The sequence below is a fragment of the Nicrophorus vespilloides genome, unplaced genomic scaffold (genome assembly GCF_001412225.1).
Source record: "Nicrophorus vespilloides isolate i.1.1-1 unplaced genomic scaffold, Nicve_v1.0, whole genome shotgun sequence".
NCBI lineage: Eukaryota > Metazoa > Arthropoda > Insecta > Coleoptera > Silphidae > Nicrophorus > Nicrophorus vespilloides.
The window spans coordinates 53,526-79,634 of NW_017096900.1; the positions used below are offsets into that span (position 1 = coordinate 53,526).

The following is a 26,109-nucleotide window of genomic DNA, read 5'->3' on the forward strand; positions in this document are numbered from 1 at the left end:
ATATAAGCATATTTATTTTAAATGGGAAAGGCCACATCTCCTCTACGTAATGATTGCTGCATCGACTTTAAATATATTTTGCAATGACGCTTTTCCATTCTGACAGGACGATAAATGAATAATTACTGTTTTCAGATGATGAAGAAATTCACGTTTATTTAAAACTTTTTAAACTACAAATAAAATACTTAAGCCAATATTGTTATTCAACCCACAATTTCTAGTCCTATTCTAGATTAATAATTCTTTAATAAAAAAAAAGGATATACTACAAATTTGCATTTTAAATATTACAAATTCAATATGTAAAACTGCTAAAACAAAATGTTGTAAATCACATTTGAATAGACGTTATTTAGATTATTGTACTTTTGTAACAAGAAATTTTATTATAACTGAATTACAGAAATCCCAAATTTTATATTTCATATGAATCGTATATAATCATATGATTGTAACAAAAATGTTTGTATCTTTTGTAAATGCGAAAACCCACTTAACAGGTGTTATAGAATAGGTAAAATCTGCCTTGGCCACAGATCTAGGCTTAAGTTTATTTTAGACGTATTAAATGACCATCATAACTGGACTCTCTCAGACATCCTAGCAATAGAGGTGAAGCTCGCTCGTGTTTATTTGTTGCCATGGCCTCGCAGTTATTCAAGCCATGGCCTCAGTTATGATTTAGGATTCTGCAAAAAGGCTAGAATTTAATATTATATAATTCTGCACTTATCGTTTTAGATTATTATCATAATTCTCTGTTAAAAATGTATTCATTTATGGACTTTTACTATTATTTTTGCAAAAATGCTAAAATTTAATAAATACACCAATTTATATTTTGTATCTATTTATGTAATTTAACAATTTTTATTAATTTTTACAAAATAATTATAAATCTATATAATATAATCTAAAATACTTAATTTGTAATATAATTGATGTGTGATATAATTGATTAAATTTTATTGAAAAAAGAACATACCTAATGTATATTTCAACGGCTATGTAATCAAATCTTGGTGGTCGGTAGTTAAAAGTCAGCTAATGGCTGGAGAATCGTAAAGTCTTTTCAAACATAGCAATCAACATGAAATAATTAAATGAAATCAGAAGAACTACGCAGTTTTCCATCAAATTACAAACAAAAAAAAATATAGAGATTTTTCGAACGTTCATTCAAGTTTTCAAGGTCCGAAAAATATTTACGTTTCGGCGTAGTTTTCATAATAGATCAAGAATAGAAATGAAAAATCGGTCTATTTTAAAGGCGAACGTTATGATGAAACTCGTTAAAATGATACGCGTTGGAAATGTAAGGGAAATTGGATAAATAAATAAGGAGGATGGAGTGAGACGGCGTCAGGGTTAAATAATTTCGAAATGGCTCAAGTGTGTAATTTTAAACTGTTGTGTGTATCACCGGACCTGTTATCACACTAATTGTTTGTTCTATTTTCGATCATCAGCTGGAAACAAGACCGATTCGACCTGCCTGGTCGGAGAGATGGGAACAACAACAGCACAAGATCGCGCGAAAATCCCGTATGGATCGAATGAGCGCAAAAGAAGAAAGAAAGAAAGAAAAGAAAAGAAACAAGCAACATAAGAAATGTAATAATTATGCGCCTTCGTGTTTCGTACCCCATGAATGGTGTTATAAACAAAGAGCTACCGCCTCCGCGTGACGCTGAGCCCCCCGACGCACCCAACGCCTCTTGGACGACGTCCCGACGCTAAAACAGTTAGTACCGAACTCACCAGTCGCCGCTCACGACTCGCAAACTAAACACTTAGGTTAGTACTTCAGCAGCAAACGCAATCTTCAACATTTTTCTCAAAAATATATTTCGCTTCTGGCTTAAATAAAATACATATAACAACAGTGAACAACACAGTTTATCATCGACATTTACTAAAACCCCTCATTGGCTGAAGCCGTAAGTAGAAACTGTTTGAAAGGTTCCGACCATTACGCAACAATTATACGCAGAGAAAGCTTTTTCGCGAATCCAAATATCTCACGCAAACGTATCATCATATTCATGCATTAAATATTACAACAAAATTATAATGAATCCAAATTGAAATTAGTTCAAAGATGTATCAGATTACAGAAGGAAATAGGAAAAAGTAAAGACTCTCGTTTCGCGAATACAACTTGTTGCTCGACAAATGTAATCTGTTGCTGGGCTATTTTGAAATTTACTTCGATTTTAATCATCGGCTTTCCTTTTCGTGGAACACGTTTATATTTAGATACGGATTTGTCCTCACTTATGGTGTTGTAAGGCAAGCAATGAGGTCCAGTGTTTGTCCGATTCTCGGACGGATCTATAATAGGACGAGACTATTTTCGGACGCTTGCCCTATTTGTTAAGCCCGGACTAAGACCGCGAACCAACGACGTCACAACGTCCAAGTACTTTGTATACTTTCGGTTTTAAGCAATGGGATTATTCAATTTCAATTCAAACAAATTACGCAACAACAATTTCTTCTTACCATCGCATCGAATAATCAAAAGCTTTTATATTTTGATTTTATTTAATTTAATTTAAAGATAATTAACATTGTATCAAATTTTTAAATGTAGCCGTTTTCAATTACATGTCTGATTCATAGCAGTATTAACGTTATTTTTTGTCTATTTTTGAATGTATAATTGAAAAGCTATTCAGATAATAATGCATAGGCGGTAATCTAAAAATACAAAACTGAAATATGTAAAGACAATTAAAATTCCGAGTTTGCTGCCAGATCCGAAATATAAAGTTTATTGCGTTTATTACCAAAATGAATGTTTACTATCGCACGTGCAAACGTTTCGTCATTTTGCCAACTGAATGTTATAAATAAATTGTAACGAACGTAAACTCTTCCGCTCCACCGAAATACAAATATAAATATTTGATCACTGCATAGTTTCGCGGTGAGATATTTAAGCTAAGTTGTTACATAAAAAAAAATATATTGGCTAAGGTCATTCTGAGGGAGCCAACACATCCCACCGTAAATAAACGGTTACGTAAATCGCAGTCGGTGTGCACGACCGGGGGGGTCTTCTCCATTTCGCGTATTCGTTCCGTCCGTCGGATATGGTGGATTTCTTTTTCGCGAAAAAATAAATTTGTGGATAGAATAAGAAAGAAAAAAGAAATTGAAACGGAGCAGGAATTTTGTAACTACACTAAATTTAGAATTTGGTGGCCTCGACGTCCAAAACTAGATCGCTCCGGTGCCTTACATCAACCAAGACGCCTTGCGTAGGCGTACACTCTTAGTGGGAATATACTGAATACACGCATCATCATCAAAAGAAAACAAACAAATTAATCTTTCGTTTTCAGATTTAGCTCTTGTTTTTTTTATTAATTCTTCTCTTTGCTTTTCTTGCAGCACGAACGAGACATAGAAAAAAGCCAAAATGTTTAAGAATCACCTCGAGATGATTGGTCGAAATGAAACGGCCTCGAAGAAAGCCAAGTTCTGGCAATCCTTCGTAAGGTCCCTTAAAGGTATTATACTGATGATGATGATGATGAGATGTTTCGAATCGAAGCTAACGTGAAATGTGAATTTGTTTGTTTCTTGTAGGATCTGATGATATCAGAGCTAACGATAGCTACTCTAGGAGCCCAAAGGGCATCTACAGGCCAATCTCTGACTACCCAGAGTTTGGATCCACGTGGCCGTACGGCAAATCCATCTACGACGACCCAATCCACGCCGCCGAACGCATCAATGTACCTGGATACAGATACGATCCTCTTCATCGTAACACCTATGGATACACTCCACGTGATATCTATCCTCATAACTACGGTTCCCTCGATAGGTACAGACCCGGTAAGTCTGCCAGACATTAAACCACGCCGGGCGTGAAAACAACGAAGGGCAAATACGTGTCTCGCCTTTTTAATTTTAATTCTTCTTAAGCTACTATAACGTACCAAAATCAAGCTTACAACTCATACATTTGTTTCTACTTTATGTGAGAACAACAACAACAACAAAAAAAAAATACAGAGAATACGAAAAGAAAGATCTGTGCCAAAAATTTGGGAAGTCACACATTCATGTTTTTGGCCGCTATTCAGAAATGTTTTAAATATAAAGTGGAAATCGACTAAATTAACACCATCGCGTGTGTATAATATGTACCACCACCACCGAATCGAATCAAATGCGCCTTTATCAATATTTTCTTTTCTTTTTTTTTATTTAATAACCTATTATAATTAGTTACGCTCAATGAACTCTGTAACAAATGTAATGTAACAAACAGCACAGTAGATTCAAGTGTAAATAATTCATATATTTATTATATGAGTGTTAAATAAATAAACAGAAAAAAAACAAGTAAAGAAAAAAACAAACAAACTCGAACGGGAACTACTTAGATGAGTGTTGCCCCTGCAAAAGCTTGAGCTATTGTAACAAAATCTTGTTACCCCTAAAAAAAATATTTATCACTAACTTATGGATATACATGCTTGAGCAGACTAGTATTATTAATTAAAGGCTTGTTCTAATAACTCCAGCATTTGCTAGGGCGATTGATCTATATTTTTTTATTGCTTCACCTACAAACACAAACCCCCAAAGTTTCCCATTAATTAAATATTATTATTTTATTTTTTCGAATGGGAAATATTATGTTTTTTTAGCGGTGACATTTTTTTTAACAATCTTTTTTTTTAAAAGATTATTACCAGGTAAGGTGGTATTTTTTTTTGTTTTTTGATATATTTTAACGGATTTGTGCTTATGCAAATGTACTCTTCCTTAATTATTATATTTTTTTTTGAAGCTTATAAACACACTTTTAACATCTTATTGCATTTCTTTTTATTCTTTGATAATTGTTAATGCAGAATTTTAACTACTTTCGGTAAAGAAGCGAAAATTAGTTGTTTTTTTTTCTCTTATATTCTATGTGTAAATTATACGTGAACGCATTCAATTATTGTAATACATTCGATCTGGTCTTTAAGATTTGCATGTCGTGAAGTTTAAAGTCGCTGTACTTCCGAGTATTCGATGTTTTACCACATTTGAACTACGATTGTGGATGTTTCGTTTATATTTTTCTATTGGGCTTTGACAGATGGGATTTTACAGATGAGTTTTTATTGTTGTTGTGTATAGTGTTCCACGTTTCCAAGAGCAAACCATTCGACGCCGATCAAGCTTGGAGGGATCACATCGATCGCGTCTTGAAGAGAGAACCAAGCCACTACCACACCACCTATCCATTCAGCCGTTATCCACTCTATTTGGTTTATAGCAAGAGACCTCAGCTTCCGAAACCAGAGTACAACCCTCACCAGGACTGGCTCAACTCTTTGGACCGTCTGAACTTGATCGACAGACTCAACCACTACTGGCCAAGATCTCTTTCGCCTACTCCAATCAAGGTACATGTTGCAATTGAGACCGCGCCCTTACCTTATCGTCGTTACTAATATGTTATTATTTTAGGCTGGTGAATGGGGACCTCGTCCATCTGAAGTTGGATACAACTATGCCGGACAACCAATCTTCTCCCTTGGTGGTTTCCGCCCAAGTAAGAGCATATTTGACGATCTTATCAACCCTTCTCCCTACCTTCCCATGTCTTCTATCGCTCGCGATCCTTGGTGGCATTTCTGGCCGTCTCTACGTCCATACCGCCCTTACAGCAGCTGGGGCAGGTCACCTTTCTGGCTGAGGGACTCTTATCTCTCCCCAGTCAAGAGGACTTACCTCTGGGACAAGCACCCCATCAGACCATTCTGTAAGTATCAACACCACACACACACAAACATCAACACGAAATTCAATTCAAAAAGATAAAAGAACATATGGAACTGCTTGAATCGTAGAATATTCATATTCTATACCCATTGCCGATTTTTAAAAGGACAGCCTTTTTTTGGTACATCTACAATGATCGGATAATTTTGAAATTATTTGCTTCTTCTTCTGGAACACACAAAATTCAAAATTTGCTTTAGCAAATGATTACTTAATGAACACAAATTCCTAGAGCTCGCAGCGCAATACTAATTACAGCTTGGTTACAGGTAAGTGACCCAAAATTATATTTTTTTCCGTTTTTTTAGAATAGCTGTCGTTTTTACGTTTTTGTCGTACTTTTTACTCAATGGGCCTTTGCTGTACTAACATAGTGAATATGATCTTGTACAAGTTCAGACCAAATACAATTTAATATATAGAATTTTATCAAAAGTATTAGAAAACATTGCATACAAGTACAAACAATTAAACACAAGCTAATTTGTCTGATTTTTATCATTTCAGCTGCCGTCTATTAAATGGCAATGGATTCAACAACATGCGGCCTGACTGGTTAAAACCATCATACATTTAATTATTAAAACTTCAATTATTTACGGATTAATTACATATATAACGCATATATACTCAAAATTACATAAAATGCACAAAAAAAAAGAAATAATAATCAAAAAAAAAATCTTAAAATTAGCTATATGGATTGATATTATTATTTATTTCATTATTTATTTATTTATTTGAGATGAAAATCATATATATTTTTGTAAACCTGTATTTCGAACCTCGACTGCGTTCTTGAAAGTTTCATATAGAAGTTAAAAACGTGTCTCGTCATTCCATCTATTTAATAAAATACAAATGAAACTTCTCATTGATACGCAGACTTCGACTAAATTTGTTAACGTGGACATGTTTAAGGTACATTATTTTTGGATTGGATAATAAATCAATTTAATTTCTGAAATCTATTGTTTTTATCAACCAATATTTTAACATATCCATTTACTAATAACATTCCAATACAATTATTATAAAAAAAAACCTCATCCTCTTTTATTATTAAATAGATGTACTTTTATATTATTTATTATATTTAAATTATTACAATTATGCACTGGTTACATATTTTTTTTTATTATTAAATAATTTTCCACATTTACACCATTTTACAGTAATAAATAATAATAGGACTATTACATAAAAAATAATGATATTGTTAACATACATATAAATAAATAAAATGTTTGAAGTATTTTTACTGTTGAATGTATGAAAATATATGAAACTTTAACGAACTGAAATAGAAACTCGTGTGAAAATGGTAAATAATAATAATATAAGTAGTAAATAATAATGTAAATAAATGTATTTTCTTTTCCAATCAATAAACATTCACGTAAATTCATAACAGAAAAATAAAAGTAAATTTCATCGAAAAAAAATATTAGATAGACAATGGCACAGAATTTAAAGTTTATTTAAAGTATTTAATCACGAAGAAATTGTCTTAATTTTAGGAACGTTTTACTCGATAAACATTATTTATTATATAATTTATACAGATTTTAAATTAGAAAATATAAACACAACATTCATATTCATATTATATCTTTTTTTTTTATTATTATTAATAGTTACCATTCATTTTTTTTTTCATAATAAACAAATAATATATGAGTAACAAATTATTTACATAGAATAGGTTTAAAACCAGTCATTGTACAACACCATTATTGTACAATAATTGTAGCAGAATAGAATTGAAAATAAATTACTTAGATTTCTAAATGCTAGAAACAGATAAATCATGCGCTAAAAATATTTCTCAAATCAGGAATAACCTCTTTTCGCACCGATCTCTCTGGAATTGCTAGCCTGGGAAGATCTTGAATTTTTACTTCTTTCTTGAATAATTGTCCGACGCTGCGTCCAATCAACTAAAACAAAACAAAAATAATAAACAAACCAATTTATGAACATCTCTAATTGTACAATTGTCACTTACCGTAGATGTAATCTTTTTAAACAAATCCTTCTTAACTTTTTCAACCTTATTCCCCTTGCTGGTCTGTCCTGAAATGCGTTCATCAAGTTTTTGCAAATCGACGGGATTGATCCCTGGAATTTGTTGCATTACAGCATATACTTCTGGGAATGTGGGTCTGAGCAATTCGTATATTTGTGCACCCAGAGTCAACAAGGAACCCTGGTTTACGTCGTGTTGTCCATGAAGAGTAAGTCCATTTAGCACTGCCGCCATTATGTGAGCTGCCATTTCCCCGTTTAGTGTATTGTCAGCGACTAACAGTCTTATTATAGGTCCGGTGAGGAAAGTGGCTTTTAGAGAGGCATTACTGTCGATCCAAGAAAGAGTACCAAGAACGGTCAGAACCAATGATTGACACGTCTTCTCTGATCTCAGTAGTAAAGTCCCAAGATCAGAAATTACTTCGCTAGATAAATTGGTACGAGTAGGTGTTGGAGCGTCCATGCTTAAATCTTCAGTTTCCATAGTGTCCTGGTTATTTTCGGGTGTTAAGCTGCCACCAACTAAAGCCACTTTCAGAAGATCTATGTACTCTCTAGTCAGAGCCCTCGTTAATATATCTTCCAACACTTCTTGTGCATCAGCATTGTCATCTTGAGCTTCTTTTCCTCTCAATTCACTAACTTGTTGCCATTTCGTATTTAATCGAGATACCACTGAAAATCGCACATAATAAATAAACAATATGAATGACCAATAAAATAATATACTCACTTAATGGAGCCAAATATGCCATTATTGGCAAGAGGACAACCTCGTAAAATGGTTGAGGACATGAGTAGATAAAAGCCTTGAGAAACACTCTAATGATGGGTCTCAAACGGTAATCAGGAATGTACTAAAAATATGATAATAGATGAACAAACATAGACATAATTGGAAATAGAAATCTTTACCTGTAGGCATGCCAGGACGCTGGTTACAATTGCAGGACCCAAATCAGGCAAACTGTACAAATCTCTGCCTAAACTGGAACCTACTGAGCCCATTAAATGATAGCAACTTTCGTGAAGACCACACAAGAATCTCTGCATACGTTCCAATGTACTTATATTCGTTTGCGTATCGTTTACTTCGGATACGTGCCCAACAAGTCCCAACAAATTGGCCTTTTCAAGTTCCTGCATATTCAAACAACCCTTGAAACCATCATGCAAAATCGCTTGAGCTTCGGGTGTAAAAATTTCATTAAAAATTCTAATTAAAGATAATATGTGAGGTAAAAGGGGCACGATGTGTGGCGCAGCTGGATTTCTACATACTGGATTACCAGCTTCAGTCAAAGCAACCACAAATCCGCCTCTGGTTGCACGTTCAGGGTCTTCTGGCCAGTTGCACCTTTTAACTGTTCCCAGTAACAAATTAACGCAATAAACCAAATTACTGCGATTAATTCCACATGGATCGTCTCCTGAGACCGGTGTCTTATTTAATCCGACGAAATTCATGAATTCAACGGCTCCTTTGAACGCTCCAGAATTAGCAATAGATGTCCACTGTACGTTTGCTTCCCGCATGACTTCACGGACAAAAGTACTCTGCCGATCGTAATCACAAAAATGATTCGATATCAAGAGCAAAGCTTCCTGAAGGGTAACACGTTCCAGCATGCTCAGTTGGGCAGGACCATTGTGATGTGATAGATTGTCTACAGTCACACGAATCTGATCGAATACTGGCAAAAGAAGTAGAGGATACTTGACACCGATCTTAACCATTAAAGACGCTGCATGTCTTCTTACATTTTTTACAGCCCTTGATCTTGAATCTTTACTTTGCCCAGGTGGCGAATATACCAACGCAGAGAATATCTTTTCCAAAACTTGAGGTAGTAGAGATGCTCCAGACATCGCAACTGAATTAACTGTAAAACATTATTGTTATATTTTATACATGGTTATATTTATATGAAATGAAACTTACTTGCTGGAGCCATGTGCCCTGAAGACATACTTAGAAAAACGAATAAAGCAGAAATGCATGTAAGAAGTGTAGACAGTATAAGAGGATCAACTGGCTGATAAGTTAAACACATCTGAAGAAGAGTTAATCCAGATTGCACGGAGGGCCGTTCTTGAGCTTGCAAGACGCGACTCAAAATGCTTTCCAAACAATTAGAAAGGGCTTCCCATTCGAGGTATACTGGATCAGTAGTATTAACACCAGTAATATTTGGTACTTGCAGACATTTAATCAACCACTGCTCTGCGTAACTAAAGGTGACGATAGGAGCTATTACAGTAGCTTGTCTAAAATTAATAATTAAATTTAATAAATAAACGTAATGTATATGAGTATGTGCAAGTACCTGAAGCTGTCAGAGAAATCCGATTTACAACGATGGAAATAAATAGAGTATTCTTCTTCGCTATCAAATTCGAATCGAGTATAAGAAGCTGCCTCGTTCGGATTGTTCGAGTTTTTGTTAGTTGGATAAGTTAGTTTAATTAATTTAGGAGCAGTACATTGAACCCACTGCGGAATATAGGACAGGAAAACTTGATCTCTAGAAATGTGTTCATGTTTCATCATACTATTCCACAAAGGATTAGCGAGGTGGGAAAGCGTTAAACTAGGATGGGAAGAAAATGCAAGAATGGCATCTAAAAACAAGGAATAGTTTGAAGGACGTTGCATACCATCCTTACCCCACAAGGAACATAACTGTGTCCCAATACCACAAAGAATCTAAAAATTAAAATAATTATTTTCTGACTTGCATTTAATAATGAATAAAATCACCTGAATCAATTTCTTCTTAAATAAATAATCTTGTTCGTTGAGAGTAATAATTGAAACTTTGGCAGCTGACACTAAACACTGAATAGCCTCATCATTGAACAAAAACATTAAAGATTTTCTTTCTTCAAGTTTTCCTTTACGATTTACAATCTATAAAAAAAATAATTATTTCTTATTTATCATAATTTTATAAAAATTTTACAATGCTCAAATGAAATTACATATCAGCTTATTTAATTCACAACCAAAATTCAATGTTTTTGTGGCAATTTATTTATATAAATTTCATTAAATTTTCATTGTATGTATTAAAAATCCCATCTTTTGAGCAATGTGATTGATGTAAATGTTGTAAAATTACCTGTGACAAACATTCAGCAGCTGGACATTGAAAAGAATTATCATTAAGGAGCAGACAAAGTATTTGCAGTAGTCTTCCATTGCGGGCCATTATATGGGACATGGAAACCCACTCAACAAATCCAGTCAATGTGAGGAGTACGACTTGTACAACTCTTCCATGTGCAGCTGCTTTAGGCTGGTTTTCAGTTTCACTGCAAACTCTAAATTGACCAACATGTAATTCAATTAATTGTAGAAAAAATTCAAAAATGACAGCCATATTCGTTGTAAGAGCTTGATAAATATCTTTCCGTCGTTGGTTAGATTCCAAAGTTTGCAAAAGCGCAACGTCCTCAACCAAACGCAAAAATACCATTAACACTAGCTCAGTTTGTATTTCTCCACAAACACAAGCATCTGACAATTCAGCCAACAAACCTGGCCACTGCTGAGGCCATTCCCTTTTCACCATCTCAACAACAACTCTACTCAATGCATCTTTCATGTGCGGCTCATCACTGATGCCACCAGCAGCCAGTAATTTCATTGCATTTTCCTGGCAAATAGAAATACACAGTAATAATGACAGTTACAACATTATACAAGAAATACCTTAATGAACAGTTTCTCATTTTGCGATATCTGTGTCCATCGATACTTAACAGTATGCTCCATCAGCTGGAGCCCAAAATGCCTTGATAAAATCGAATGTTGTGTTCCGGCAGCTAAGAACAGACCAGCCTCTGCGCAGAGTGGTGAAGTCTCTTTAAAACTCTCACAAGCATTATAAGCTTTCAGTCGATCAGCTTGTGCTGCTGTGGGACTCATAGTGAGCTCCACTGCTCTTGCAAGATCAGCTGCCAAAGCTGCAACATCGGGACCGGCCATCCTACCCACTATTTATAATATACCTGTAACAACAGTTGGCTCATGTAAAACTTATTATATCTTTGCAATATGTCTAATTGCAACCCAAAATGTTGGTGGATAATTTATAATTTTTTTTATTTCACACACACATGTCACATAAAAACAAAACAGCATGGCAAAACACACCTAACAAGTAGAATACCTTAGGTATCATCAAAAGCAATTGACGTTGTTCTAAGAATTACATACGAACCTTGAATATATTTTCGTATTATTTACAACATTTATTCTAAAATTGATGCCTTTCGCAATGAAAATCAAACAAAAATTGTTCGCCGTTGCCGGCTGTTAGAGCGACATCTTCGATTTATAAAGCAGTTTTCAGCAGTTTGGAGGATAATCTGTTACCAAATACTCAACAATAAAATCCCAAAAGAAGTTATTATTTAATTACGCGCTTCCTTACACAACTTATGTACAATAAAATATAATAATTAAACTAGATTGTTGAATCGTTCAATAGAAAACGGGAATTTTTCATATTTATAGAAGTTTTTTCAGGTTCATCTGGTTGCATACAGTAACAAAAACTTGAACAATATTGCAAAATAATATGCAAATAATAAATGACGATGCAATATAACATATTATTACCACTGAAACTATAAGTTTCAATTATTAAAAGCAACAAAGTTTATGTTTTCTTCGTTATAAATGTAGTAAACATGAGAACAATATTTTCTAGTAATGAAAATAATAATTTTTAAAATAGTATTACAAAAAATATTGTAATAATATTACATGAAATTACGTAATATTATTGTAATCGGAAATGATTCAATCTTTATAAATATTTCCAATATTGAAGTAACAATAAGTTTCGTATGCAACTTGTCTGACAAATTGTTCGCGCATGCGCACGAAGGACGATCACATCGCCTAATGCCAACTATTTGTGAAGCCAGTCTTTTTGTGTGAAATTTTGCCTCCGTTCGGTCAGAATGGTGAGTACCTAAAATAATTCTACGAAAATTCGTGTAATCCTAGCATTTTCATCGAATATTTTTACAACATTCTTTAATTTACGCATGCAAGTATCGTTTTTTAATAATATTTTCTGTTTTTAGGCGGCCCACAAGACCTTCATCATCAAGCGTAAACTCGCTAAAAAACTCAAACAAAACAGACCAATTCCCCAATGGGTTAGAATGAGGACTGGAAACACAATCAGGTAAATGCAACAGAGATTTTCATGTGTATTATATATCGTTGTTGTTTGAGAAAATCGCGAAAAAAATTAGTTAAAAATAGTGGTTGTTTTTATAAATGTTCTATATTTGAGGTTATGATTTACATACCATATCTTCGATATACGAACTTCACTTTTTCATTATTTTTAATACGTATGAAGCTTACGTTTTGAAAATAATGCAATAAATGTGTAGAAAATATTTCAATAGTTTATTACATATCAATATTAATCTTACATTTACTAAAAGCTTTCAGTAAATTGAGAATTATTTTTTTTAAATCTGTGTTTTATGTTATATTTGTAAATTGGTAATCTTCACAACTTGACTATATTTAATCATCAGTGAAGTTAAATTTATTGTATACATAAATACAAAGATCTATTGACTGCAGTATTTTTTGTCTACTATTAATATAAATTTCCAAATATGTTTTAATGTTTGTTTTGTTATTTCTAATTCATTTTTTTGTTTATTTCAGATACAACGCTAAGAGGCGTCATTGGCGTAGAACCAAGTTGAAGTTGTAAGATGTGACACCAGAATCAATTTTGATAATGATTAAAATAAACTACAACTTTAAATATTAACTAATTTATTTTCATTTAAAAACACATCCTATAAATCTTATATTATATAAGTTTACAAAGAGTTTATAATCTTGCGTTTCCTCATTTCCTCCAACCATTCCTGCAACTGTTGACTGGGCTCCTTGGGGGCATGCATGTAGTAGTCCTTTGGTGGTGTACCTTCCTCTAATCTTACAAAGTAATGACAATGGAAGTATCTTACGAGACCGTGCCTCATCCTGCCGTGTCTTCTCATCCCCTTAATCACTTGACCTTTACCAACAAAGGATTCAGCTGTAACGAAATTCTGTTTAGTATTTTAAACAATTCTGTTTTAAACTTTCTGCAGAATTTGTTCCAAATCCATTATATTTGTATGAAGTAAACAGTCTCCAATTTAATATTTGTTATATTTAAGATAAAAATGGAGATACTGTAGTGAATCTGAAAGAGACAATACTCACCAACCCATAAATTGGTTCCATACTGAACATTATGTTCTTTAATAGCTAATTCTCGGGCTTCTTCAATAACTTCCATGACATCCTTAGATCCTTTCTTCAAAACAAATTTCAATTGTTTTATAGCTTCATCCACGGACATGCCCCTAACTAAACTGGCTATGTACCACATCTTCCATGGACTGTATTTAATATTCGTGCGCTGATGGCAAACAAACTGCAACAACAAATACTGCTAAAATATATTCATAAAAATATGTTACTATTGTCTTACAGCAGGTCTTGGTTCCTCATCAGGCGATTGCGGAGGGTATATAACATCATTGTATTTTAACCACCTTTTAGGACCACTATTTCTACTCCAAGCACTTAAATCACTTGTAGTATGGAATTTATCGCACTGCGTAATTAACAGCGGCTGTATTTGATTTCCAAGTTGAAAAAGGGATTTTACTTTATATAAGGCCATTATAAATTATCCAGCTACATATAGTTTTATAACACAAATGACTTAACCTCAAATTGGACTGGAGAGAAGTGTTTTGTAGGTTATCCTTATAAAACGAACCTCAATCCAATTTGTAAATAAATTCATATAAAACCGTATCTGGCCAATTGGAAGTTAGTGAAAATAGGTAAATTCAATAATTATTTAACTTGCTTTATTGAAAAATTACATCATTTTATTGATAATTTGTATGTATTATATAATTATTTGAAAATATCAATTAAAATTTAATCAGATCTCTTGGACTTTCTTGATTTGTTTTTAGGAAGAATGTCATTTCCAAATAAAGAGGAGAGAACGAAATGCTGGTCATCGAGGGATGATTTTTGGAAATGTTTAGATGCAAATAAGATCAATGAAACAACACCGACAGGACCCTGTGCAGATTTCAGGAAGATGTATGAGCAATCATGCTCTCCGCAATGGGTGAAACATTTCGATAGAAAACGAAGTTACTTGCAGTTCAAAGAAAAGATTGAAAAGCATGGGTATGAACCTTTAGAAAATAAATAGACACAATTATATATATAGATATATTGATAGAATTTAATTTTAATAAAATATACAAGAAAAATGTATATTGTCTATTCGGATTCCTACTTTTCTGAGTTGTTTAGCCAACAGGGCCCATTATTTCTACTGTAGGAAAGATAAATAATATTATTTATAAAATATTTATGAGATAAAAATGAAAAATGATCACATTATTCAAATACTTTGATCAATATGATGTAGTCTAGGTAAATGCAAATAATAAACATTGTGTTTCATGAAATCACTTACAATTGTTTATATTATATTTTCAATAATTAAAAATATAATATTATAACTGGCAGTGATAGAATATGCAAAACATATAAATTAAATAATACTTAATTATCATTAAAGGAAACCCTTTCTTCCATTCCATCAGTTTCAGTTACCAAAGCCCTCTCCAAAATCACTCTACCTTCTTTGTACCTTTGATTTTCGTCAGTAGCAAACTCGTACATCCAACCAAGTTTGGAATCACAGGATTTGCAAGACACATCACGAACCTGAAATGAAATGCATTGTATGTATATTATATAGTTAGGAGTAATATATATATATATACCATATGTCTACCAGTAAGCATAACTCTATCCTGAACTTCACTGTATGTCAAGTTCACAACTCTGTTGAAAAGAAATGCTCTGCCGGTAGCACCAGTGAATCGAGTACTGATTAATTCTGATCGGTTTGTTAGATTTGTGTCGCATCTAGCACATGAGAAAAGCCTAACGCCACCCATATGTTCCAGGAATATTCTGCCCATCTATAAATTAATTTATTAAACAGAAAAGTATTGAAAACAGAGAGTTTTTACCTTATTCACCACAAAATGTCCACTTCAGTCTCCTTTGTTATGAATCAGGGGAACCAACAAGTCAGTGATAATTCTCTGTCTATAAATAGAGATAAGGCTGGTACAAAATAAACTGAAGGTAGCAGCAATTGTATGCAACAACATGCGATTTGAAGTTGTCCAGTAAGCAAACTGTTTGAACTACTGCTGCGAATGTACAAATAATTTGAATGTTTTGTAAATAATGAAACAAGTACTGCAATGAGAACATTTGTATACTGTCGATTTAATTTGTTTTCGATTAGTTCGATATTTGGATAAGTGGGGAAATTATATATATAAAAAAAAAGTTGCATTAGAAAGTTTAATTATTTGTCTTTTATAAGTAGTGTTATTTTGTATTGAGTTGGCCATTTTCTCGCGCTTCTTGTTGTTAATTGGAAGTTGGTTCGAATTGGATCAAATATTTCACAGGTGATAAGATTCGATTGCGTCTGCGATCGCAACAATTCTTATTAGATGAAAATAATTGTATGATAATCGCGGTGTGCGCATTTGAAATCCGGATTATCGGAAGAGGAGGTGGATGGGAGCGAGCGAGAAGGAAAGAAACTGTGTCAAATAAATGGAAACTCTTTTTGAAAGAACGAAACGAAACGAAACGAAAGAGAAGTAAAAAAAAAAGTGGAAGCGAACCAATCGAATTCAGTGTCAACATTCATTAGGTAGTGGGGCAAGGGGGAACAGCTGACGATCTAAACAGTGACAGACATCTTGCATTCTGCAGCGATTTATTGGATTTGTTTAGTGATTTTAATGTGACTGAAAGAGTAGACGGCGGTGAGGTATGTAGGAAAGGACCGCAATATGGTTTCGTTTCCAGTAAATCATTTAACTTTTCTGTGTCAGTTTGAGGATACTCCGATATATCGTTGTGACGTCATGTGATTGCGCTTGCTATGGCTGCTATATCATAGGTAAATATACAACAATATTCGTGTTGCAGCTTCGCTTTCCAGCCAGTTTTCGGGGATTCCGATGAATTCGCCAATTTCTCTGTGGGTTTTATTAACTGTCCGACGAATCGCACAGCTTTTCATTTAGAATTGCATTAATGGCTGTCTTTTTTGGAGACCGTATTGTTCAATTGGCCTTGAAGCGATTGCCCGTGCATTTTTTTTATATACTTTTGCATTATACAGATGCATTCCGCCTGATCCACATACACTTTTTCTTCTCCTCTCCATCCTGAAGTCACCAACTGCTGAATTCGATCATCGCCATCGATAATTACCAATCATCGATCATTTACTTTTAAATTTTGTCTTACTAAGTAGGGCAATCTTCATTTGAAACAAAACAAAAAAAAACAGAGACGAAGATGCTGCTTTCCGTGAATCATGTTGCATATACTCGATTTGCAATAGCGAGCGGGTGACATTGAATGGCGACTACCGAAAAATCTGTTCTGCTCAATCCGAAATATGTTGCAAGTTTCGGGGGAATTTCATCGATTCCGGTCGCGATGACATTTCAACAAAGAAAGTATCATCTTTGTTTTAATTATACCATTGCGCAAACTGCATTAAAACGTGACGCCAAATGTCCAAGACGTAGGCTCATCTTTTCTTTTTAAAAATGTATATATATATATTACATATATTTGTGCTCTCTATGAATGTACCCAATTCTATTTTTAAATGAGTTTACATTTAAATACGCATATTTTCAGTTTCAGTTATTATATAACAAGCAATTACACCACTTTTAAATGAAATCTGTTAAGTTCAAATATTGTTGTTCATATATAAATATAATTATTTTTATTTAAAAATTTATATATATATGAATGAGGCTGTTTCACTCTATGACCATGGTCAGGGACGTCACCTGCTTTTCAAATGTTAGATAATTATGTTACGTATTACATTTTATTTGCGTTAATGAAAAACTTGTATTTTTTCATGTATAAATTATGTATTTGATATAACAAAAGGTTGCTTATTGAGTGAACATATGTGGTGTAAAGACAATCGTTGTTATAGCTATAATACCTATCTAAGTATGTTGCTTAAGTTATCAATTATTGTATGTCATATTTTATCATACAAAAAATACAAACATTGAAATTAATCAATGCAATTAATTATCTAGTAATTTTAATGCAGTCATCACCAAAATACGAAATGCAAATATCCCATAATCATTCTAATAGGATTATTTATTCCAAATTATACCCATAATATTTTTACCAATAGTTTTTGCAATTATATAACAAATTTATTGGCCAATATATGTATGTTTTATGTATGTGCCAATATAGATATTGTTTATTTATTTTGCTTAGTAGGTTACTAGGTTGAATTAAAATTTCATTTAGAATTCAACATCAAGTTGATGTGTACATTAGAAAATAATCAATTTTCGGTGTGTTTAATTAAACATAATGAAACAAGTGACTTTAACTTTTCATATCTACAGTTGTACAGCTGTAAATAAAATGTATCTTTGTGAAATAGATTAGATAAAATAAACGTATAGATTTATTTTTAATGCATTATTTTAATCTTATTGGTACTTGTTAATAGCTATGAAATTTAAAAAAAAAACAACATTTTAAATGAATGTAGTTATCATGTCCAAAGTGAATTTCTATACTATATTTAACTTTCATTCATTTGAATATTTATATGGAATGTAGTGCATTCTTTATAGTTTATTGTATATAAAAAACAAAATAATTGTGGGTAAAAATGTAAATGTTTTTTAAAAAGTTTTGTTAGAATTGATGGATTAGATAATTATTTGATTTGTTGCTTTAGTGATTAATATTGAAATGATGAATCAATTTTTTTTAATAATAAATCGCACGTAATCCTTTAAATTAAATCGTTAAAAATTCAGTTGTGTGGGTTAATTATTGTGAATAGTTATTTATGACTCCAAATGTGAATAATAAAAATAAATTTCAAGGTAATGATATTAGTAATTATTGGAATGATATAATTATTTCGTCTAAAAGATAGTGAAACATATAATAATATGATTTACATATTGTACTGAATTGCATTTAAAATATGAATTTATAGAAGATTCCCCGTTTAATACATAATACGTAAGGTTATTTATTGAATAATGATTGTTGCTTTGTAAATTACACGTTTAATACATTGAGTGTTGAGTTATAATTTTGTTTTCGTTTTGCAGTTCAACTGAAACAATTGCAGGACTCCGCAGTATATTGGTTGCATGCTGAATGAAATGAACTCTGTGTCAGAAAGTAATCGTTTTATGTGGTACAAATCAAAAGCGCTGGATAACAACAAAAGCATGAATGTGTGCAGTAAATACTCTTTGAAAGGAATGAGTGTTAATGATATTTGGACAAAAAGCACTTTCATGAATAATCGTAAAACCGAAATGAACGTTGAAATGGAGAAAACGACCAAGATGTCATGGTCTTGCGACAATAACGAGAGCACGGATGCTGTGAGTATGAACGAGGAAGTTGTCAAGGTCGAGAAAGAAGTCGACCATTTGGAGGAGGCAACAAGCACAGCAGATGAAACTGTGCCATCTCCAGCACATCATGCTAGACGACCAATGAATGCCTTTTTAATATTCTGTAAGAAACACAGGCCGATTGTTAGAAACAAGTTTCCGAATCTGGAAAATCGCGGTGTTACCAGAATTCTTGGAGAATGGTGGGCTCTGTTGGATATACACGATAAGAACCCGTATACGAACTTGGCTAAAGAGGTACGTGTTTTCTTTTTTTCAAACCCAAAATCTGTATAAAAATTGATTATTGTTTGCTTTTCAGTACAAAGATGCTTTCTTTTCTGCAAACCCTAACTTCAAGTGGTACAAGCTTCCCGCTCCACCATTACGTACGTTACCAACGAGACCAAATAATTTTAAGCAAGAGCCGACATCTCCAATTTCATCTGTTAATCTGCACAACGCCAGAGCTGAATTTACTCCAGGTAAACTTGCCGATGAATCGCAGTTGGGCATGTTGTCAACACTTTTGAACAGTAACAGCACTTTTACTGTTAAGCCTCAAGAAAAGAACGTTGATACCACTTTGTGCAACAACAATAACGAGATGGAAAATAACAACAGAGAATATATGACGAGTCCAGTCAAGTCCGGCTCTGATAAAAACGAACCAGCGAAGCCGCTGAAAAAACGTACTTTGGAAATCATCGACAATAAAAGTGTGCAGAAGAATATATTCGAGTCACCACCTATTGAAACTGATATTAATGTTGACGACGATTCGGATGCAAGGAACGACTTTAAAGATACCAGAAAGTCAGATAGAAAATGCAAAGGCAACAGGTATGCAGAATTCATGCTCAATAGCAGGCTGTTGAAGACCAAAAGGGAAAAGTCCCAAGAGATTTCAAGTATAGATTTAAACAACACGATCAAAAGACTTGAAGAACGGATTTTGCCTAAGGCTGACAATGGAAAGCAGGAGCGCACAAGAACATCATCGGAACAGTCTGAACCAGACGATTACTCCAAGAGCATTCCATCGTTCGATCTAAACAAGCGTATATGCGAATTAACTAGTCTCAGTTATGATAGATATTTGGAACGCAAGAAGGAGAGTAAAAAGCGAAGTAAATTCGTCCGCAACAAAGGAGATTTGAAGCATAAGGTGGAAGCGGTCAAAGGGAAACAGTTAATTGGATCCAAGAAAAGAAAAAACAAGAATAACATCACTCACTTAGAAAAGACTAGCTTCGAATGCGCCAATCAATTCAACGATGAATTATCTGGTCTGGCGACGTTGGCCACAATTGCGGCCTACAAGGAAAAAATTCCAGGTAATGTTTCTAACACATAAATATGAAACTTTTTTTTTGTATCGAGTATCGAAAACAATGCAACTTTCAATTGGTATTGTTGAGACTCGATGTGAAATATATATATAAACATACATATATATAGTGTCAGACACTTCATTGTTAGAAAAATACATAAAAAGAAATAGATGTTAACTTCTTTAATGCATGTCTGGATATGTGTTTAAAAAAGTTTTTAATTTTATATGCTCTTCTGTTTTTATCGAAATGTTCGCTATGTGTATCTCTAACAGTAACATTTGTTGATTTTGTGTAGTTAAGTTTAAAGAGTAACAAATTAGCTGGAAAGTATAAATCGATGAAGCATATCAATTTAAAGAACAAGAAGGAAAGAAAGAAAGAGAAAAAAAACACGAAGGTATTAAGTTTTAAGCCAAATTTATTAACGATTCTGTTATTATTATTATTATTTTGGTGCTCCAAAATTATGTGATTATTTAAATACTTTAAAATCTTAAAAGAACGAAACCTAAATTTAATTTTAATTATTATTAACATTTTGAAAGTTTATTTAACCTATTGTGAGTTACCATACTTTACTTAATAATTGATGTAAACTAAAGTTAAATGTAAAAAAAACCAAATTGCATGTGTGTTATATTATATAAAGAAAAGAAAGTTATAGCTATACACCTATAAATATTTATATTTTTGTTATTATATATATGTTATTATTATTATTATTAACAATTGCAATAATTTTATTTTATTTTATTATTATGATCTGATTGCTAAAGAGAGATCTTCTATTTTATATATTATATAGAGAGTTTATTATATATGCATATATATATATATATTTACTGTATATTGAATGTTAAATGATTGAAAGAAATTATTTAGCCCCCAGTTTATAGAGTTAGGTTTACTTACCGTTACTTCCTGTTTTATTTATACAAAGAGATTTATTCATTACGTTTTGTTATTACTTTTAGTTTGTTTTGTTTTAACGATTTGTTTGAAGATGAGAAAAGAAAAATGGCAGTATTAATTGTACAATTTTCTTTCTTTTTTTTTTATATATTATTTTTCAAAAAGAGCATATCTGGATTATTGAGTTTTCAAAATTGTTGTACAACCCATTGACCAAACTATAAGAAGGAAAGGAAAGGAAAGGAAAAAAAAACAATAATATTTTATTGAAAAGTTGGTTGATAAATAATATACAATGTTTTTTATATGAAGAGAAATATTGATGTTGAGTAACTACTATTGCACCTTTTTAAAACACAAATTTTAAGCGAATCATAATAGACAAATAAACATGAAATATCTCTCTTGCCATAAGAAAAGAATAAAAATGTGTAGAACTAACGGAATTGGATGAATTTGGAAGTGATGTTAGGATATATAGGGGATTGTGATATTTATTTTTGTATTGCCCGGCAAGTGGCAGGGACGAAGAGTAATTTATAAAATATATTTATATACATTATCTATATATATATATTATATTAACAATTATATGAAGAGGGTATCTACATCTAGATTGTGCCTTTTTTATTTATTTTTCAAAAAATATTTTCATCGATTTTGCCTTTAGTAAACAACCACTGATCTAAAACTGAAACAAACAATTATATATGTATGAAATTTTATCAAAAATGAATATAAATAAATTATATGGTATTTCATTTTACTTGCTCATTGTTTTGCCCCCATTCTCATCCTCGTTTTTACTGAAAAACATCAAAAATTGTTGTGTGCACTAGAATTTATCTTTAATCTGCTTAATAAGAATCAATTAGTATTTTTATTTGTTCATTGCTTCGGAACTTATCGACTTATAAACGTTTCTTCCTATTAGATTGAAATCTGTTACATTTCCATCATTTATTGGGGAAGGTAATGAAAAAATTAGAAAACGCAAACAGTTATTAGTAAATCTTTTTTTATTACATCGAATAAGCACAAACATCAATTAGTAAATAAGAAAGAAAAAAATATAATAATTTATTTATAGAACTCGTGTTCGCTTTCATCCTTTTTAATGTTATTCTTGTAACCCTTCTCGAAATCTTTCGGTAAGACGATGTACCTATTCTCTCTTACTGCGTGCATACCCGCCTCTTGGCAAATTGCATTGATATCGGCTCCAGAAATTCTATCTGGACGTGCCACGAAGTCCTCTAGATCAACCTCCTCTGATAGATTCATCTTTGATGTGATTGTAGTTAAAATTAACCGTTTCTGCCTACGATCCGGTAAGGGGAACTCAATTTTCCTATCCAAACGTCCAGGTCTCAGCAATGCTGGATCCAATGTGTCGGCCCTGTTTGTAGCCATGATTACTTTCACATTAGTTGTCTGATCGAATCCGTCCATTTGATTGAGAAGCTCGAGCAGGATACGTTGCACTTCCCTGTCGGCTCCAGTTTGCGCATCAAAACGTTTCGTAGCAATAGCGTCAATTTCGTCAATAAAAATAATTGCTGGAGAGTTCTCTTTCGCCAGACGGAACACATCTCTCACCATGCGTGGACCCTCGCCTAGGTATTTCTGAACGAACTCTGAACCCACAACTCTGATAAAAGCAGCTAAAACGAAACAAAATTTAAGTACATATTAAATATTAAGTGTATAGTTTAAAAAATACCTGTTGTATGATGTGCAACTGCCTTAGCCAACATGGTTTTACCGCAACCAGGAGGACCGTACATGAGAACACCGCGTGGGGGATCAATACCAATTTGCTTGTACAATTCAAAGTGTGTTAATGGTAGTTCAACTGCCTCCCTAATTTCTTGCTTTTGCATGTCCATACCACCAATATCAGCATATGAAACATCAGGTTTCTCATCTGCTTGCAACATACTAATTGATGAATCTGCCTCTGGTGGTAACACATCCACCAGAGCATTACTATGTTTATGCAAAGCTACACTCGCAGACGGTTTTAACAGTTCCCTATCAATAGTTGATAAAATCCTGACATAATAATTCGAACCAGTGGTTGAACCGACAATGCCAGTATTTTGATCAACAGCTTCCAGAAATTGTCCAATTACCAGAGGTACAGATTGAATTCTCTTAACTTCCTCTTGAGCATGTAAATACTCCTTCTTCAGATTACGTTGCTCATCTTTTATGTACTCCTCCTGTACCTCTAGAAATTCCAGCATTTGTTGAAGCTTCTTGTACTTTGTGTAGAGGTCCTCTAGGTCCATATCCTGCAGGACTTGTTTCTGCTCAGCAGGGCTCCCCTCATCCTTAAATTTATTCATTGCAGTGACAGTTTATTTGGAAATAATGTTTTGATAAATACAGGTTACTAAGAACACACTAAGTCAAATTACACTGTATAAAACAGTGTAAACAACAAAAAACTTGTAAATATACGGAACGAGCAACTACTAAATTTAATTAATGTTCTAGTTTATACATAATTTACTCACTTTTTCGGGCAAAGCTACTTCCATGTTTTCCATTTCAGATGACTTGTAATTTGCGTTTACTTCTTCCCCAAAACGTTCACCGTAATTGTCATCCGATTGACAGCTTCATAGGTCACTGCAATTAGGTATTACAATCGAATATAGATGGCGCAACGAAATAACATTTCATGTTTTTCTTACCGAAGTGCATATATAAGATTGTAGATGGCGCAAGATGTTAGTTCAATAGGCCAGTATGTATCTAATGAGGGCAGTTAGAGGGCGGCAAATGAACAAGTGAATGTTTTATATTAATTAAAAATTGGTCATTTGGGTCAAATCTAGGAACATATTTGCATATTTGTACGTTTGAATAAGTCTCTATTTAATTACATTACTGATTGGTAATTCAACATTGCCTACTGCAAATGAAATCATTCCGAAACACACAAACTTGCATTGATTGCATAGCACATTCCAATTATAATCACAGTTTAAATTTAATTACACATCAAATAATTGATGTTTTATTATACATGGATATTTTTAAACTCTGAAGGATGTAAGTTCAGGCTGATTTCATACTAATCAGGTAACATTAAAATTGTAATTGAAGTATGCATAAATTAAACTGTATTTATTATTTCTATATTTCTAAATTAAGTAATTTAGTTCTTTGTACAAGTCACAAAAATAGTTATAATGAAATCTAAATATGCATCACTAACATTTGAAACGTAACTTTCAATAATCTTTATTTCATAAATAAAATGAAAACACTTTTAATTGTTTAAATTTCACTATAAGTGTATGAATTTGATATTTACTCTCAGTATTCAAATCTGAATGCAGTGAAAGTTTAATAAAATATGAACGTTTTTAAAAAAAATCCAAATAAAACATTTTTGTTAATTAGTTTGTTTATAATAGTGACATTTTCATAAATGTTGCTAACATTTAATATCCTTTATACACTTTCTATATTATTTGATTGTTGATAATTTGATTCTTTACTATTTTTTTTTCTATGAAATTACAAATTATTCATTATTTACATTACTTTATTTATACATAATGAGATGTAATAAATATTAAATGACTAATGTTTGATTATAAGTATTTATGTAGCCATGAATTTTTTTTTTGTTAAATATTTATTTTAAGAAGTAAATCAGTGTTTTGTTGAAAGCGTTTTGTGGAGGTGACGATGAATAGATGTTGGATCAGCCGGATCTTATGATTTTTGTATTGATCATCGTATGTGTGTATAAATTGAGTCTTGGCTGGTATGGGAAACTCGTTTTGAAATTATGTATGATAGTAGAATTTAAATGAAGTGTAATAATGTATGGGCAGGTAATGTCTGGGTGCAGCAGCAGCAGGAGCAGTAAGAAAGAGTGTGCCGAGGCCCTGCTCAGCTGGCCGGAACAAAACACAAGTAGACTTTTTGAATTTTTTTTGAAGAACAAATATAATTTATTGATAATTATATAAAGTTACATTATAGCTACATAAATATACAGGTATATACGGGTAGTTTCTTTTCCCTTAGCTATAGTAAATATGTGCTGAGCACATTTGGTCACCTATAGATGTAATATTGCGGTAAATATAAATAATAAGTTACATATAAATTACAATAAAAAAAAAATAACTACATAACATAAACGTGTTGAAAATGAGAAACATACAAATTAAATAATGATTTAAATAACAAAAATTCAAATTCTCTCTTCATCGGTCAGGCGCACACATAAATGAGAAGAAATAAAGGGTGGGTGGGAAGAATAAAATAAATTAAATTGTTCGCGGAATGTTGAAAGGAAACAAAAATAATAATAATAATAATAATAAAAAAGAAAACAAAATCGAGACCGATGAAACCTTAACTAAACCTAAAGTTGCACATCATTTCATTCACTTAACAACATTCGTTA

General features: G+C 32.6%; 8 protein-coding genes across 13 annotated transcripts; 4 read left to right on the top strand and 4 right to left on the bottom strand.

The window, feature by feature from the left end:
* The first annotated feature begins 1,721 nt into the window (after positions 1-1,721).
* LOC108558413 lies at positions 1,722-6,444 on the top strand. 2 transcript variants are annotated; one of them, XM_017915325.1, is made up of 6 exons: positions 1,722-1,800; positions 3,403-3,521; positions 3,601-3,852; positions 5,155-5,423; positions 5,488-5,572; positions 6,310-6,444. In XM_017915325.1, the coding sequence occupies exons 2-6, from the start codon at positions 3,431-3,433 to the stop codon at positions 6,321-6,323; spliced, it is 711 nt and encodes a 236-aa protein (XP_017770814.1). In that variant the 5' UTR covers positions 1,722-1,800; positions 3,403-3,430; the 3' UTR covers positions 6,324-6,444. The 2 variants fall into 2 exon arrangements, with proteins under 2 accessions (XP_017770814.1, XP_017770813.1); XM_017915324.1 differs by having other exon boundaries at positions 5,488-5,782; positions 6,310-6,359.
* Positions 6,445-7,462: 1,018 nt separating this feature from the next.
* LOC108558414 (exportin-5) lies at positions 7,463-12,167 on the bottom strand. Of its 3 annotated transcripts, none has more exons than XM_017915326.1 (10): positions 12,060-12,167; positions 11,549-11,847; positions 10,956-11,492; positions 10,595-10,744; positions 10,161-10,540; positions 9,776-10,101; positions 8,749-9,716; positions 8,567-8,690; positions 7,811-8,508; positions 7,463-7,742 (listed from the first exon to the last, which is right to left on the bottom strand). In XM_017915326.1, exons 2-10 carry the CDS (start codon positions 11,822-11,824, stop codon positions 7,611-7,613), a joined length of 3,591 nt encoding a protein of 1,196 aa, XP_017770815.1. In that variant the 5' UTR covers positions 11,825-11,847; positions 12,060-12,167; the 3' UTR covers positions 7,463-7,610. The 3 variants fall into 3 exon arrangements, with proteins under 3 accessions (XP_017770815.1, XP_017770817.1, XP_017770816.1); XM_017915328.1 differs by having other exon boundaries at positions 12,009-12,167; XM_017915327.1 differs by having other exon boundaries at positions 11,993-12,167.
* A 552-nt stretch (positions 12,168-12,719) lies between these two features.
* LOC108558418 (60S ribosomal protein L39) lies at positions 12,720-13,646 on the top strand. Its single transcript, XM_017915332.1, has 3 exons — positions 12,720-12,810; positions 12,934-13,037; positions 13,538-13,646. Exons 1-3 carry the CDS (start codon positions 12,808-12,810, stop codon positions 13,584-13,586), a joined length of 156 nt encoding a protein of 51 aa, XP_017770821.1. The 5' UTR covers positions 12,720-12,807; the 3' UTR covers positions 13,587-13,646.
* Positions 13,647-13,683: 37 nt separating this feature from the next.
* LOC108558415 (39S ribosomal protein L22, mitochondrial) lies at positions 13,684-14,638 on the bottom strand. Its single transcript, XM_017915329.1, has 3 exons — positions 14,361-14,638; positions 14,090-14,303; positions 13,684-13,919 (listed from the first exon to the last, which is right to left on the bottom strand). The coding sequence occupies exons 1-3, from the start codon at positions 14,553-14,555 to the stop codon at positions 13,699-13,701; spliced, it is 630 nt and encodes a 209-aa protein (XP_017770818.1). The 5' UTR covers positions 14,556-14,638; the 3' UTR covers positions 13,684-13,698.
* Position 14,639: 1 nt separating this feature from the next.
* LOC108558417 (cytochrome c oxidase assembly factor 6 homolog) lies at positions 14,640-15,132 on the top strand. Of its 2 annotated transcripts, none has more exons than XM_017915330.1 (2): positions 14,640-14,721; positions 14,860-15,132. In XM_017915330.1, the coding sequence occupies exon 2, from the start codon at positions 14,865-14,867 to the stop codon at positions 15,105-15,107; it is 243 nt and encodes an 80-aa protein (XP_017770819.1). In that variant the 5' UTR covers positions 14,640-14,721; positions 14,860-14,864; the 3' UTR covers positions 15,108-15,132. The 2 variants fall into 2 exon arrangements, with proteins under 2 accessions (XP_017770819.1, XP_017770820.1); XM_017915331.1 differs by having other exon boundaries at positions 14,701-14,782.
* A 297-nt stretch (positions 15,133-15,429) lies between these two features.
* On the bottom strand, positions 15,430-16,084 carry LOC108558419 (protein yippee-like 5). Of its 2 annotated transcripts, none has more exons than XM_017915335.1 (3): positions 15,952-16,084; positions 15,691-15,891; positions 15,430-15,631 (listed from the first exon to the last, which is right to left on the bottom strand). In XM_017915335.1, the coding sequence occupies exons 2-3, from the start codon at positions 15,889-15,891 to the stop codon at positions 15,467-15,469; spliced, it is 366 nt and encodes a 121-aa protein (XP_017770824.1). In that variant the 5' UTR covers positions 15,952-16,084; the 3' UTR covers positions 15,430-15,466. The 2 variants fall into 2 exon arrangements, with proteins under 2 accessions (XP_017770824.1, XP_017770823.1); XM_017915334.1 differs by having other exon boundaries at positions 15,943-16,082.
* Positions 16,085-16,433: 349 nt separating this feature from the next.
* Positions 16,434-20,833, top strand: LOC108558420. Its single transcript, XM_017915336.1, has 4 exons — positions 16,434-16,766; positions 16,831-16,898; positions 19,129-19,680; positions 19,745-20,833. Exons 3-4 carry the CDS (start codon positions 19,171-19,173, stop codon positions 20,777-20,779), a joined length of 1,545 nt encoding a protein of 514 aa, XP_017770825.1. The 5' UTR covers positions 16,434-16,766; positions 16,831-16,898; positions 19,129-19,170; the 3' UTR covers positions 20,780-20,833.
* A 1,903-nt stretch (positions 20,834-22,736) lies between these two features.
* LOC108558421 (26S protease regulatory subunit 6B) lies at positions 22,737-24,294 on the bottom strand. The gene is made up of 3 exons (XM_017915337.1): positions 24,194-24,294; positions 23,395-24,007; positions 22,737-23,335 (listed from the first exon to the last, which is right to left on the bottom strand). Exons 1-3 carry the CDS (start codon positions 24,224-24,226, stop codon positions 22,752-22,754), a joined length of 1,230 nt encoding a protein of 409 aa, XP_017770826.1. The 5' UTR covers positions 24,227-24,294; the 3' UTR covers positions 22,737-22,751.
* Between the last annotated feature and the right edge of the window lie 1,815 nt (positions 24,295-26,109).

Bases quoted from the DNA above. Each gene is read 5' to 3' on its own strand.
- LOC108558413 (XM_017915324.1), top strand. From the start codon at position 3,431: ATGTTTAAGAATCACCTCGAGATGATTGGTCGAAATGAAACGGCCTCG. The intron at 3,522-3,600 runs GTATTATACTGA...TGTTTCTTGTAG, and splicing joins CTTCGTAAGGTCCCTTAAAG to GATCTGATGATATCAGAGCT. The intron at 3,853-5,154 runs GTAAGTCTGCCA...TGTTGTGTATAG, and splicing joins CCTCGATAGGTACAGACCCG to TGTTCCACGTTTCCAAGAGC.
- LOC108558414 (XM_017915326.1), bottom strand. From the start codon at position 11,824: ATGGCCGGTCCCGATGTTGCAGCTTTGGCAGCTGATCTTGCAAGAGCA. The intron at 10,745-10,955 runs GTAATTTTACAA...TTTTTTTTATAG, and splicing joins CTGCTGAATGTTTGTCACAG to ATTGTAAATCGTAAAGGAAA. The intron at 10,102-10,160 runs GTACTTGCACAT...TATTAATTTTAG, and splicing joins GATTTCTCTGACAGCTTCAG to ACAAGCTACTGTAATAGCTC.
- LOC108558418 (XM_017915332.1), top strand. The intron at 13,038-13,537 runs GTAAATGCAACA...TGTTTATTTCAG, and splicing joins AGGACTGGAAACACAATCAG to ATACAACGCTAAGAGGCGTC.
- LOC108558415 (XM_017915329.1), bottom strand. From the start codon at position 14,555: ATGGCCTTATATAAAGTAAAATCCCTTTTTCAACTTGGAAATCAAATA. The intron at 14,304-14,360 runs GTAAGACAATAG...TTGTTGTTGCAG, and splicing joins ATGAGGAACCAAGACCTGCT to TTTGTTTGCCATCAGCGCAC. The intron at 13,920-14,089 runs GTGAGTATTGTC...ATTTCGTTACAG, and splicing joins TGGAACCAATTTATGGGTTG to CTGAATCCTTTGTTGGTAAA.
- LOC108558417 (XM_017915330.1), top strand. From the start codon at position 14,865: ATGTCATTTCCAAATAAAGAGGAGAGAACGAAATGCTGGTCATCGAGG.
- LOC108558419 (XM_017915335.1), bottom strand. From the start codon at position 15,891: ATGGGCAGAATATTCCTGGAACATATGGGTGGCGTTAGGCTTTTCTCA. The intron at 15,632-15,690 runs GTATATATATAT...ATTTCATTTCAG, and splicing joins TGCTTACTGGTAGACATATG to GTTCGTGATGTGTCTTGCAA.
- LOC108558420 (XM_017915336.1), top strand. From the start codon at position 19,171: ATGCTGAATGAAATGAACTCTGTGTCAGAAAGTAATCGTTTTATGTGG. The intron at 19,681-19,744 runs GTACGTGTTTTC...TTTGCTTTTCAG, and splicing joins ATACGAACTTGGCTAAAGAG to TACAAAGATGCTTTCTTTTC.
- LOC108558421 (XM_017915337.1), bottom strand. From the start codon at position 24,226: ATGGAAAACATGGAAGTAGCTTTGCCCGAAAAA. The intron at 24,008-24,193 runs GTGAGTAAATTA...AATAAATTTAAG, and splicing joins AAGTAGCTTTGCCCGAAAAA to GATGAGGGGAGCCCTGCTGA. The intron at 23,336-23,394 runs GTATTTTTTAAA...GTTTCGTTTTAG, and splicing joins AGTTGCACATCATACAACAG to CTGCTTTTATCAGAGTTGTG.